The following is a 14,586-nucleotide window of genomic DNA, read 5'->3' on the forward strand; positions in this document are numbered from 1 at the left end:
GATGTAAAACATTAAAAAGTAAAAACACTCTTATACCTGGGAAAACGGGAATGTTCAGGAAAGCGTGACTCTCGCGTGACTAAGTTATCGTGACGTGTTTTAGGTCAAAGTTAAAATGAGTGACAGATGTCAAACGAAAGGTGTCAAGGATTCGCGAGCAGTAGTTGTTGTACACTGTTGTATGTTGTACAATTAAAAATTGTGGAAATATGTTTATTTACACTCAGCAGCTATTTTTGCTCATACTAACACATCAGATATGAACGAAATTCCCCGAAATAGGAAGAAAAGCTGCCTATAAAGACGTTTGAATGCGGTGAGGGTGCGTCGAGATTTGACCTTACGTTATCAATTGAAGCTTGAGGCTGCAGATGCTCTATCGAAGGTTGCGTTTAAAGAGATTAAAGGGAAATCAAAACTTGCAATGTCAAGCACTGTAGCGAAATGAACGTTTCATTTTGTTGAACTGACTAAAGTTATATTTTAGACCGTTATTTTAAAATAAAAATGTTCATATTATTTGTGCATATATCCTGCGAAACCAAGAAACAAGAAACCCAGTGGAAATAGTTTGCCACTGATCCACACACTGGTCCCTGATTAAAATCCGATTTTACACAGATAAAATGGCAGAAATAGAAGTAGCTGATCGGCTTATCAGCCAAACTGAAGGGACTTGTCCTTGTCGATGCAATCGTTTTAAGGGTGTTCTTGTTTGTTTAAGATTTTTCAGTTTTTCTGCGAACTAGTAGCCTGCGTGGCTAACTGCGTGGCCGGCGTTCAAAGGGGAAGGAGAGGGGAAGTTCTAGCGGTAGTCTCAATGCAACGTATATTGTAACACCTCCATCCGAGGTCTTTGAGTTCAAATTTTCGGCCTTGTTAAGCGTCACACATTTTTCGGAAAATTTAAAATCCAGATATAGCTGGTAACTCGGCTTATACACGCACGACCCACGACCCACGACCCACGACCCACGACCCACGCTAATTAGACAATCTCTGGAGGAAGCTGCAACATTATGGCACTATTATGAGAAGTTCTAATCTTTTGAATTGGTTAACTGATGTTCGTTTTGCTTTCCATCCCTGTCGTGGCGCCCGTGGCAATCAGAACTAGCGTTAGTTGGCTGGATAATCAAGCATGCGCATTTGCTGTTTTGTGGATTTCTGGACAAAGCTTCTAGTCAGTGTGTGAGCGTTGAAGAAACACGCCATACTTTGTTACATCAGACATATTACTATGAAAGTGAAAGAACCTGCATGCGTTGTTCACTGGCTAGTTGATTCGACTCGTTTACCTTATTACATGAAGTTTTGGCGTCACGTTAATTTAGCGATTTTGAAAAATACGTATTTAGCGACACTTTAATTTAGCGATTTTTCGTAAATTTTGCAACATAAGTCACTTAATTTTAGCGATTTCACAAGCTGAAACTTTTTCTTTTCAAGCGAATTCGAAGAGTCCATTTCAGTTGTAAAGTTGAAATGACCAGATAACTGAAATGTATACACGGAGACATCCGATACACGTCATAATCGACCGTAAAATAGCTTGATCGTGTGAAACGGATGTCGGAATTTCATATTATACTCACTTTAACCCTATTCAGACCGGGCTTTTTTTGGTCTTTTCCGCCCCCCCCCCCCCCCCCCCACTCCGTAACTTCCAGAATATTTAAGCAATCACAATGAAACTTACAGCATATATAGTATGTCCCAAAATCTATCTTTTGCTATATGCCACGTGGGATAATGACGTCACATCACGTGACAATGACATCATAATGTCAAAACAGCCGCCATCTTGGATCCGCCATCTTGGATTTCGAATTTTTTCAAAACGTCAGAAAACCGCCCAAAATTACTGGAAAATACTCAAAACCAATAAAAATGTGCTTAAAACCCGTAAACAGATGAAAATAATTGCTTTAAAGTTGTTTTTCATTAATAGAAACAGGAAAATTACAAATTTGAGAAAACATGCCTGTCAAAATGCCGTTGCCATGGTGACGTCAAGTTCCTGACACAACAACCTACCCTACCAAATTATTCCCAGATAAATTTTAGATAAAGTCTCAAAGTTTGGCAGCGTTTGGTTGAATATTAAAAAAGTTATAGGCGTTCAAAGTCGGTGCGGGCACTTTCCGCCCCCCCCCCCCCCCCGGTCTGGCTAGGGTTAATTTAGCGATGATTTAAATTTAGCGACACTTAATTTTAGTGCATTTTAATTTAGCGATTTTTTGAAAAATCGCTAATATCGCTAAATTAAAGTGTCGCCAAAATTTCATGTAATAAGGTATATCAACAGCATAGCTCGGTTTGTTGAAAGTACAAAAAACGTGCTTGTGCTAACAACTGAGTATATCAAAACATGCATGTACAAAGGCTTTCAGTTTAAATGTATCAAATGTGTGAAGCAATTTTAACTTTCTTTTAAGGAATTTGAAATTATAATGTTGAGCAACAATACAACGAACTAGCTAGGCCTAAATGAAAATAATTTAATTAAACCAAAAGATTTAGACTGTTACCAAGGTATCTAAGTGATAATTTCTTAAGTTTAGGAGATGAATCTACCACCGAAGCAAATTGACGTATTGTATTGTAAGGTTGGGTATTTTCACAAAGGATCACAACGGGTAGAAGATGATCATTAATATTCCCGTATGAGCAGAAGTAATTACGAAAACACAAAGCCGAAATTTGAATTAAGCCAAACTACATGAACAAATGTACTATCTGAGGGCTTGAGTGACAACTTGATAACTACCAAACTGGAAAACAGATCCAGCTAGCGCTAGTGACAGGATAGAGATTTTAACTCCATCTGGGCTTCCAGATTACAATATCAGAGTTCTTCACCACTCGGCCACGCTGCCTCCTGAAATACATACGCAGATAGTTTGCTGTTTGCATCTTTAGCTACTCACTTTCTTTTGTGCCAGTTGCTTGCACGCCCTTTTATCCTTCACCATCACAAAACGGACCTCTTGAAAGGTTTCTTCTAGTACCTCTCTAACCATTTCAGACAAGTTATTGCATGTTACTTTAGATTGATCCATTTAGTTTTTTGTCCTTGGTATCCTTGTTGGAAGCTGAAGTTTTCGTTCATTCCTTCGGCAAGCATGTCCGGAGGATATATTTACCCTCGGTGAGATACATAGCCACAAACATGTGGTTTTAATTTAATTAACGATTTTACACCTCCACATTTTAATTTAGATGTTTCTGACCCCGAGAGAAGTTTTTCGGTACCTGAGATATAACTGCAGCTGCACCAAATCATGGTAAAACATTTGTTTATACCATATTTGATTGTCTCATTAAAAGTAGTGCAAATTAAACTTGAATACGTCGCTTTTTGATGAGAAAATGCATTGCTTTATGCTTATTTTTAGAGCACACGTCTGTGTCATTTTGCCATTTTACAGTCCACATGCACACTGGATATATTTGCAACAATAAAGAACGTATAAATAACTCGCACATACCATTATTAAAAGCAAGACATGACCCTTAGCTTATTTCAAGAAAGAATTCACCTATCTGTTATCTAAACAACAATATCTAAGTGACGTAGATTTACTGTAATTCGTGCACATTTAATTGGTCTAAAAATGTCCAAATTCGTGAATTTTTTTATTAAGTGAAAAAATAATTGGCATATAATTACTACATATGTTTTTCATCGGAAGTAAAAGGGGCAGCACCCCACCTGAAAAAATAAATATTTCAGTTTCGAAGACATAGTCTTAGAAGTTTTTCATTAAATGCACCGTAGAAATTGTTGCAAGAGCTTTCATGGAAAGTAATAATTTAAAAAGTATCACAAATTTAGCGAAGTCTTCAAAACAAAAGGAATGGGGCATAATACCCTTGTACCAGTCCTTTATTCAACAACCGGCTATGCGTAAATTCAATCTAAAACGTTGGGTTTCGTAATTATTGTTGCTTTGAATTACATTTACCGAGTATTTATCTGTAGAATTTCCTCAAGTAAAATGTTTTCTCTCCATAGCGAAATGAGTGGAAATGAGATTCTGGAAATACCTTGTCTAGGAAAGCCATTCCAGCTTGGAATGTTATACGACTGCAGCAATGATTGCCTTGTTCCGGAAAGAACGCTGTGGGATGGGGACATTCTCAACAACGCCTTGGTCTCTCATCCTTCGGCGCAGTCTCAGTTTGAAGTCTTCCCAAATGACACTTTGGATGCAAAAATGGAAATGGCAGGAGCTGATGCCAATTTCAAAATGAGTCTTTTATCTGGACTGGTCGATGTACCCAAATATGTCAATTTCTTTGAAGACAGAGTAACTGCAAAGCAACAGGCTAGAGTCACACTGAAATGGGAGCGAATCTCTAAATTTGAAGAGCTCGATCTTGACCTTTTGCGAAGAGTTCCTCTCGAAATTGGAGACGAGGAAAAAAGCGCCACACACTTTGTGTCTGGAATATTATATGGCTCTAGCACTTTATTCGTTTTTTGATCGGGAAGTTAGGCGAAACGAGAGTCATGCTAATGTGAGTAGTGATATGAAGTTGCTTATATCTTGTTTGCCGAGCTTTAATGAAATACCAGAAATTGACAAGGACGAAGCCAAGAAGCTTACATGCACACTATATGGTGACACTCCACTATCAGGAAGCTCCATTAGTTTCGAAGAAGCCATGAAGAACATTGGCGAACAGAAAAAGAACCACGAACCTGTGATTCCATTAAAAGCATTCCTCCAGCCACTGAGCAGTTTGGATATTGAAGCTGCAATTTGTTTAAATGAAGTTAACCTTGGTACTATCTCCAAAGTACAGAGCATTATCGGAGACTTTTCAGATTTAAGTACCCGAGTGACTGTTCTAACCAAGACAAAGGCGTTTTCCAATTTCTCAAGCGTCCAAAAAAAGCTTTGCAAGTTTAAAGAAATGATTTCCCATTACATTAAAAACCTAAAAAAGGATCTCGCACGTTTACTATGCAGAGTCAGAAGGGGTGATGCAGAAGAGGACGAGCTCGTGAAACTGTTGGAGGGAACAGCTGAAACGCCATTTCGCCAAGCTTACCTGTCATCTTGGGTTGAAAAAACTGAGCAAGAGGTTAATCTGTTGTCTATGTACTTGGATTATTTCAAAGAAATCCAATTTGTTTTCGACCCAGACGAACTTGAAAGTATCATCAACTCCTTAGAGTACGACAAAGTTGTGTGCTTTTCTTTTACGATCGATGACTTCGAAGACAATCACCTACATGAGATGTATAGCTACCTTCACACCGGCAAGTGGAATCATGAGCCTCCTGATGAAAGCACCTGGTGTAAAGATAAAGCCTTGATAAATGACTTCAAGACCCAAGCCAGAATCTTCAGTAGCCTAGGCAAGACCACTGATGACGGCAACATCAAATTTTTAATCACCAACATCTGTAATGACAGCAAAGCTGGTAGGATTGCAGTTATACAGATGTTTCAAGATGGGAAGCCCACAGAATTTGAGCCAGATACAATTCCTTCGCAACAATCGACGATCGTTGATAATGCTGGGTTGGCGAAGACATTCAACCAAAACAGCAAGTCCGTTTGCGGTACTGCGGCATCCGTGAATTCTGGCGAGACCGCTGAAAGAGACTCCGAACCAGAGGAAACAACGCAAATGCAGCGTGAAAATTCAGAGCACAACCAAAAACTCAGCACCAGCGCGACACCATCTGTAACGTTTCATCTCAGTCAGCGACCACAAGGAGTGCCCGAGTCAGAATATCGATCTCAATCTTCACAAAAGGCCCTAATTAAGGAAGATAGTTTCTGTGGAAACAGTTATCCCAAGGAAACTCTTCGTTACGAAGGAGAAACGTGTTTATCCACGTTCCACAACGTTCCATCTAACGAGCAGGCCAGCCTCCAAAATGATGGGTTACTTCCAACCAACTATACTCGAGATGAGAAAAAACAAGATGTATCTTCTCCTCGTCGCTTAGCCGAGCGAGTGCATCAAAAATCAGAAAACATCAAAAAGAGCAATGACGAATTTGTTTCTATCTACAAACCCCCTATGGATGAAACTATGAGGTTGGACGGAAAAAAGATTCTCAAAAAATGCCTGAATGTCGAACAAGACCAGGAAGGAGAGATGCGAAAAGAAAAAGTTCTTTTGGTAGTGGGCGCCACTGGAGCTGGTAAGAGCACTCTTATCAATGGCATGGTCAACTACATCATGGGAGTTGAATGGAAAGATGAATTTCGATTCAAAATAGTCACCGAGGAGGTCAGTTCCCAAGCTAATAGTGTGACAAGAGAAATTACTGCCTACACTATCCATCCGATGGAGGGGTCTGCCATCCCTTACATATTTACAATAGTTGACACTCCCGGGTTTGGCGACATTGAAGGATTGTCGAGAGACGTCTTTATCACCAGCCAATTCAAAGAATTTTTTTCTCTCAAACCACCCAATGGTATTGATCATCTCGACGGCATTGGATTTGTTACTCAGTCTTCCCTCCCACGGCTGACCCCGACACAGAAGTACATCTTCGATTCCATTCTTTCCATATTTGGAAAAGATGTGGAAAACAACTTCTTCATGATGATTACCTTTGCAGATGTCAAGAGACCTCCAGTTTTAGAAGCAATCGAGAAGGCTCAGATATCCTATGACAGCTTTTTTAAATTCAACAATTCGGCACTCTTCGCTGACAATGCAAAAAGTAGCTTTGACGAAATGTTTTGGCAGATGGGACACCAGTCATTCAAAGAATTCTTCGCCAAGTTCAGCGCAACAAAAAGCGTTAGCCTTCAGCTCACAAATGAAGTCTTGAAAGAACGAGAACAGTTGGAGACCCTCATTGAAGGCCTGAACCCGCAAATAAAATGGGGACTAGCAAAAATTGAAGAAAAGCGACAAGAGAAGCGCGTTCTTGAGCGGCATGAAGCAGATATCGAACAGAACAAGGAGTTTGAGTATGTCGTCCCCGTCATGAAGGTGGAACAAACTGACCTCACAGGCACCGGAAGGCACACTACGCATTGCTTAAAGTGCAACTATACTTGTCACAAAGATTGCAAGATTGCTGATGATAGTGCAAAGAAAGGATGCGTTGCTATGGGTGCAGATGGGAACTGCGAAGTATGCACTGGAAAATGTCCATGGGATAGCCACAAGAATGTCCCCTACTTTATAGAATATACCACAGTCAATGAGAAGAGAACATCCCAGGATTTAAAAATGAAATATAACCTGGCAGTTTCAGGCAAGTCCAAGGTACAGAATATGCTAGGCGAGCTGGAAAGGTGTCTTCATGATTTGAGAATCAAGGTCTTATCCGACATGTACAAGGTTCGGGAGAGTCTTCGCCGCCTGGATGAAATTGCGTTAAGACCCAATCCTCTCACAGAAGTGCAGTACATTGAGCTGCTGATCGAGACCGAAAAAAGAGAATGCCGACCAGGATATCTGGATCGCGTAAAAGCCTTTGAAGAGGTAAAAAAGAAAGCCAAATTGTTTAACAAGATTAAAAGCAAAGACGAAATTCCAAAGTTGTTAGACGAGCTTATACCAATGGAAGAAAGAAGGAGTACTTCAAAAGATCAGCAAAAGAAACCTTTCAAACTTTTTGATCAAGGATGCACCATGCAATGAAAAAAAAAACACAACATGCGCAGTCTGCAATGGAAGAGCGGAGCCTCGGACTTGTTGTGAATTACATAGCCATAGACATAGCCAACAAGCAATGACTATCCTTTCCTTTTAGTGTACAGTATCAAGATTTTGTATATAAACGGTTATTTATTTCTATTCAAGCAATTGAAATTGATTTTAGTGCGTCTTTAACATCTCTAACTTTGACAAAGTACTATACAATTAGTGCTAGACTAAAGTCGGTGGAAATTACACTGTATATTGTGAACATGGCAATTCAGATTGTCTGTCTTAATGATTAGGGCAACACATAATAGCCTAAAAAAATAACTTAGTTTAGTTTTTAGTTTTTCGTAAAAAAGAACTTAAACATTGAAAGAGCTTCAGAGATGAGACAACTTGCTACAAGTAAAAGCATCACTTTAACGTTTAGATTTCTCCAGCCACTGAGGATCACAATTGTGGTACAGTAAACGTATATACAATAATATTAAGAACAAAGGACAACTTTTATTATCATTGTTTACCGAAATAAAACTGAATTAGTTACTGAAGCTATTGTCTATAACTGCCTGTAATTCTACTGCATTTAAGGTGTAAATTTGTAGTCTAGAGTGTACTTCTAGTAGTTGCAGTTATAGTAGAAGTGCGGGGGATAATGCCTCCAGAAAAAGAACAACTTAGGCTGTTTTATCAGTTACCGTGTGGCTGCCAACCGACAGGTATTATTCTGTTGTGTTGTAAGATTTTACTATTCTATTACTACGATTGGAGGTATATATTATCAGATTGGTAGATAATAAAATAAATTAGTAGCAATACCGTTAAAGTTACTACGGCTATCGCCGTAAAAGATCATCTCGTAATGTTTTGAGATGCTGTTTCTACTACTAATGGCTACAACTTTTTATAAAATGGCAACTTTTGTTGTCATCAAAACACATAAGATACTAACTGTGGCTGCCACTGTTCAAGTATTATTGCACCGTTCAAAGATTTCATTAAGACGAGGTACATAACGCTGGATTAAAACAATGCCAGTGCATGTCAGTAATACCAGTATGTCACTGTAGCTGTTTATCGAAGTAAATAATAAGCATGCAGCACTTTACAGTTCATTAATGGGGGCTACGTATACCCTATTGTAAGTATTGTTAGACTGTGTTCTAAGACTTCATATTTCAGTCTATTTATAAATAAACTTAAAGGTAGAGGAGCGATGGATACGAAAAAATTTAGCAATAATTTGTCGTAGTCGACCTCATATATCATATGTTTTTTGGTATGATTAGATACTAAGGTTGTTGCCCTACACATTTATTCTACCGTGTTTCGTAACTGTTAGTCTTTGCTGCAATGGCTTTAACTCGATTAATTTTAGTTTTACAGTAGAAGTAGAAAGACTCGCTAACAAGGCAACGTACATCTTTACTTTTGTAGCGATTCAATGACAAAGTGTGCCTGTGCACCTCACAAATAAAATCCCGCTAAAGTTTAATATATTAGCACATTTTTAGAAATACAAGAACTTCATAGGAACACTTAAGATAAGTTACTAAGAGGCTGTCGCCCTCCCGATATTATTGCGCTGTGTTTTACGATAAATTACACGTTTTGTTCACTTCAGTTAGTTCGAGTAACTATAAGATCACAGTTTAGGTAAAAGAGGGGTGACAAATATTTCAAAAAGAGGAAAATCTAGACTAGTTTCTAAATTAGTGGACCACTCTATAGTTCGCTGATCATGGCGTTGACGCCTTACATTAATAATTCAGCTGTATTGAGATCTATTATTATATTATCTGCTGGCTGTAAGTGGTGCACTGACAGTTTGGGAACATAGACCGTACCCGTTACAACTTCGAAGCTTCAGGAACTAAGCAGATGACCAGTTAATTTTCAGAAGAAAATCATCCAGTTGGGATCACCAGCACTGATGTCGAATTTGGAGGTGACGATGGAGGATCTATTCAGCTTGCTTGTCTTCAAGTGCCGCTTCGAAAGTTTACATGGAGTTTCCAGCTGATGTTTACCCGCCTTGGTTTAAAGTTATACAACTTTCGTGAATCCTGCATGTGAGGAGACACACGTAGTTACTCACCGGTAGTAGTCCATCGGAGTTGTGACTTTTTGTACTTTGGAAAGGTACCTCACGTGTTGGCCATGGGATCATATGCTGTCATCCTTCGCCGCAGATGCAGGCCCTGTGTGTGGAAGTTTCCCAGGTAGGTGAACTGATATAGTTTGTAGATACTTATATGGATAAGCCTCAGTCATGACAGATAGAACTCGATAGAAAATCCAGTATTTAAAACTGCAACTCTGCATGAGCCAGCACAACTTCGTTGCCTGGTCATGTCGCGATACTTTTCAGCCCGTTTTCGTTACAACACGAGTCTAAAAGGATATAGTTCTGGTGTCGATCTATAACAAACTGAATTGATCTGGATAATTACGAGAAACCTATTAATTCATTTTAATATAAACGTCGATCTCAATCGGCATCTCCTTAGAACAACGAGAACCCACAAGAATTTTTGCATTTACCTGAAATTTATCTGGAAAAAGCGGTATATATATTTCATTGTCGACGGAACTCAGTTTCCATTTATTTGATGGGCATGTTGGTCCAGATTTTGCATTATTCTGGAAAGACAAAAAACTTTCTTGCAAAGAGTTAATTTCGTTACTTCAGGTACCCATGATATTTGTTTGTTTGCTTGTTTTTTGTTAGATAGATGGCGAGACCAACACGCGTTGCAGATCTGGTAGGATGGGCTTTGAACGGAGAATGCTGTGAAAGTGATTGCCATGTAGTTAAATTTTTTGTGATCTCTCAGCTGAGGATTACAGCAAAGATAATTAACAGTCCGCTAGTGTCTTGAGGAGCTGGAACAGAAAAAGTGCATTTTTAATACAGTCGCTAAATAGTATGAAAGCTGTAAGAACGTAAACCTGAAAAGACATAATAGTTTACAAAAACAATTATAGGAACCCTCTGTTTAGTTGTCTCTAAAACATCAGTATTTCCGCTACATTAAACTCAAGCAACTGCTGTCAAGAAAAGTAATGGAAAAACAGATAACACTAGAAGAAATAGTTAAAACAAGAGTCTTAACCCTAGGGAGCTACAATAGTAACTACGTTGTCACCTTGTCGAGTATTTTAGCCGGTCGGTGATTAAACCAATTGTTTCATGAATTTCAAGCAATAATAGCCATTGTAGTTCAAGTCTGTGAAGCGAAGGATAATAAATACAAGAAAGGGTTTATTGCAACATAAAGACTTGTGGCAATATAAAGCATCTAAGAATTTTGTTCATCATTACTAGAAGTTTGTGTAGTTTCTGATATCCTAGCAAAAATCACACCACAGCCTCAGGCTGTTAGGTGATGATCGGTTAGATTTGATTCATCGTAGATATCTGTAGAACAACAAGTCTAGCTCTTTCTCTTTTTTCTTCTCTTTTTCGAGTTCTTTATCAAACAAGAACATTGAGAAGCTTGAGAAGCTTAAAATCGGGCGCTTTGCCTTGAAAGGCAGGGTTCAGTACAGCAGAAACCACGAAGCAGTTACTTAAGTTAAGCACTCAGTCCGACTGTGTTTGTGTAAGTCACAGGGCTTGCATGAGCTGTATTAGTGTGCATAATATAATATCTAGAACGTTGTCGAGATTGCATTATTACTTAAAGACATGATGGTTTCAATTTATAAATGTATCTCACACAATACAAATAAACGATTGAAGTAGACGAATAGACAATGTAAAGTTTTAAGACTTAGCAAAGTGCAGTGTATTGGTAATACTGTAAGGTGCGGTTTCACCTGAAGGTCGTGTGCTTTTCGGTATTTTCCAGGCATTGCACTTTGATGGGACAGTACTACAACTGTTTACCGGGGAACTACTATTGTCAAGAAAATGATCACAACTTGTTGATGAATGATTGAACATTTGTTTCATACCATTACTGTAATAGCAATTGATGAAGGCTTTTAGTCCTGAACCAAAGTATAAGGACTGGGAAATACTGAAACCCATTATCAGCCACCTTAAACGGAAATATCTTGTTGGTGTTTCAAGGAATCCAAGGAAACTTCACTCATCCCATGTATCTATGTATTGCGGTATTTTGTAATTTTTTGAGTGATTTTTGGGGATGTTTGGCAGGTGATAGTTTTTTTAAAAGAATTAGTAAAATTTAGACAACTAAGAAATATTGAAAATTTAATGTAAATTTAACATTGGAATTTGAAGTAAGAAATTGGCAGACGGACACCAAACAGCCCCGTGACATCCTGGAGTGTTTTTGCATGGGGGTCAACTGTGTGATGATGTTTCCATTTTTTTCTTCAATCCCCACTGATAAAGAACTGTTGTTGGTGTTATGTTGGTGTTATCACATGTCAAGCCTTTAACAAGGTATGAAAGAACACAAGGATTTAAATTATTCTGGTGCTCAATTTTTGCGTAACTAAAATTAATGTTACTCAAATTCCTGATGGATTCTGTCTTAAACTGTTACGAGCTTAGTATTTCCAAATTATTGCATGTCAATGTAAGGCAAGACAAGACATGCCTTGGTTCTTATGTAATTTTCTTAAAAACACATAAGATATTGACTATAATTTTGTCTGTGCTATGGCAATTCACAGTGGGGTGGTCTTGATGTGTCTTTAACTTGTAGACTGGACTGGACTAGTAAAACGCGGACTAGTAAAACGCGGACTTGTAAAACGCCTCTAGACACTTCGAATTCCTTGGCCACAATCATCTTACGGCTCTCTTCAATACATAATGTCTCAAAAAAACAGTAACCTCAGAAAGAAGTCAGAAGCAAATAAGGTCGAAAGACCGAATTTGAACATATAACGGCAAATGTTCTAATGTCACGAACGTAGGAGTCGTGTAGGCCCGTCACCTTTATTTACCACATACTGCCCCCAAATTAAAACAGTACCCTCAGAAAGAAGTCAGAAGCAAATAAGGTCGAAAGACCGAATTTAAACATTTAACGGCAAATATTCTAATGTCACGAACGTAGGAGTCGTGTAGGCCCGTCACCTTTATTTACGATTGACTGTTGATTTCTGGACGGGCCCCGTTCTACCTCGTGCGAGCAATAAAAACGACTGCACTTAACAGACGTCAAGTAGTGGAAAGAAAGAAACATATGCACACAACTCATAGCATCAATCCCGTTGTTTTAGTAGGGGTTTGCAGAACGAACATGTGCTATACTGCAAAAACATCTCCACGCTAAAACAGACCATAGAGTGCTCAAAAAAGCTAGAAATATGCCGTCGAAGAAACACACAAGAGCTTCAAACACAAATTGTTTCGCTCGCTAAACCGTTTAGTTTTATCCGATTTACAAGCGCTTGTTTTACAAGTCCGCGCTCTACAAGTCCGTGCTTAACAAGCCCTCGTTTTACAAGTCCGCGTTTTACAAGTCCGCGTTTTACTAGTCCGCGTTTTACTAGTCCGCCTTTTACAAGTCCGCGTTTTACCTGAGTCCGCGTTTTACTAGTCCGCGTTTTACAAGTCCGCGTTTTACTAGTCCGCGTTATACTAGTCCGCGTTTTACAATTCCGCGTTTTACTAGTCCGCGTTTTACTAGTCCAGTCCAGTCCTCAAAATACAGTATGCCAAAACTCCCCGCCCTCTAAAGATAAGTCCTTGACGGTTCTTGTCGTTTTTCGGTGCCTATATATTCATCTTCGGCATCTTTCTCATCCACCTCTCGTTCTGTCCTGTGTCTGTCATCACACGAAAGAAAAGCTGATTCTCAAAAAATCTGCCACAAAAGGAAATTGACAAAAACAATATGAAAACCATATATAGAAAGTTTCTTATTCTAAAATTTTATCATACGTCTTAATTCAGAGCTACAAAGAAGTTCCTCCTTTTGAGTTATTGATACTGTTCTTACAGTACCTCTTTCTACTAGCGAAATTTTACAAAATTCCTTCGCGGCGAAAAGGTAGCGCGAATCCAGAACAGACTCCAATCGAGAGTGGGTTAATTCTAGATTACTATTAATTAACTATTACAACATTCATTTTTAAAATAGTTTCCCAAGCCGACTAAGCTAACTTAACGTCGAGTGTATCTTTCAGTAAACAAAACATGCCGTTGTGACGCCGGAAATCCAGCTCACGCATACTATACCCCGTGACTCACGCAAACCTCCGACTTACGTGCTACTACAGTCATTCCTTTCTAAACATTTTTTTTTGACCACCACCGTACCTTTCTACCCAAAAAACTCATGAAACCGCCCGGTTTTAACCTGTTTTAACCTTTCAAAAATTAGAGCGTTCGAAACTAAATAAGATCCGTAATCACAAACAACATACAGCCGTTTACCAGCACTCTTTAAAACTCCTGAAACCCTTCAAAATCAGGCAAAATAAATCTTTGAAATAACCTTTATCAAAGTTTCTAATTTTTTATTCAGTTCTATAAAATGCCTTTCATACACTACTGTCAAACAAAAATTTCAATTTCCTCAAAGTTTCAAGACAAAAGAATAACAAATATTTCGTGCACAATGTAATTTGATTAAGCCAATATTATCACGTCTAAAAATACTTCAAGCAATTCAGTGAAAACCCGTTTTTTTTTTTCGTATCAACGAAAACCACTTTCGAATAATCAATACATGAAAATAACAATAAGATCAAAAGGAAGAAAGGAACCTTTCTAATTATTTGAAGACTTTCAAAGCCGTGATATTATGCATCCAATCCGCGATAAAATTTAATTACAACAAAATCCAAGTTCTCATTTTGAATTCCATTTTTTTCAGTTGATACCTTTATCCAACTTGTGAAAAATTCCATTCAAGTTCCTATTAATACTGTACATTCCCAATGTTTTGCTCAGGTCTTCAGAAGCGTCTTACTAACCAAATCTAAAATAATTCCAAAACATGCTGTACAAACATTCTACTC

General features: G+C 38.4%; 2 protein-coding genes across 3 annotated transcripts in view; both read left to right on the plus strand.

The window, feature by feature from the left end:
• LOC144639111 (cytolytic toxin-alpha-like) overlaps nt 1–6,017 on the plus strand; it is an 8,365-nt gene extending 2,348 nt beyond the window's left edge. Inside the window, exons 2-3 of the mRNA XM_078498362.1 lie at nt 4,019–5,906; nt 5,972–6,017. Coding sequence (XP_078354488.1) covers nt 4,462–5,906; nt 5,972–6,017 — 1,491 coding nt within the window. The 5' untranslated portion in view covers nt 4,019–4,461. The remainder of the gene's footprint in view (nt 1–4,018; nt 5,907–5,971) is intronic.
• Nucleotides 1–7,770, plus strand: part of LOC144639170 (uncharacterized) — a 95,060-nt gene extending 87,290 nt beyond the window's left edge. Inside the window, exon 2 of one of the 2 annotated variants that reach the window (XM_078498437.1) lies at nt 6,110–7,770. In XM_078498437.1, the coding sequence (XP_078354563.1) occupies nt 6,124–7,632 (1,509 nt within the window). In that variant the 5' untranslated portion in view covers nt 6,110–6,123 and the 3' untranslated portion in view covers nt 7,633–7,770. Of the gene's footprint in view, nt 1–5,817 lie in introns of those variants that run through there. The other variant, XM_078498436.1, reaches the window with a different exon arrangement.
• Nucleotides 7,771–14,586: the final 6,816 nt, after the last annotated feature.

The sequence above is a fragment of the Oculina patagonica genome, chromosome 14, assembly GCF_052425735.1.
Source record: "Oculina patagonica isolate OP01 chromosome 14, crgOcupat, whole genome shotgun sequence".
Taxonomy (NCBI): Eukaryota; Metazoa; Cnidaria; class Anthozoa; order Scleractinia; family Oculinidae; genus Oculina; species Oculina patagonica.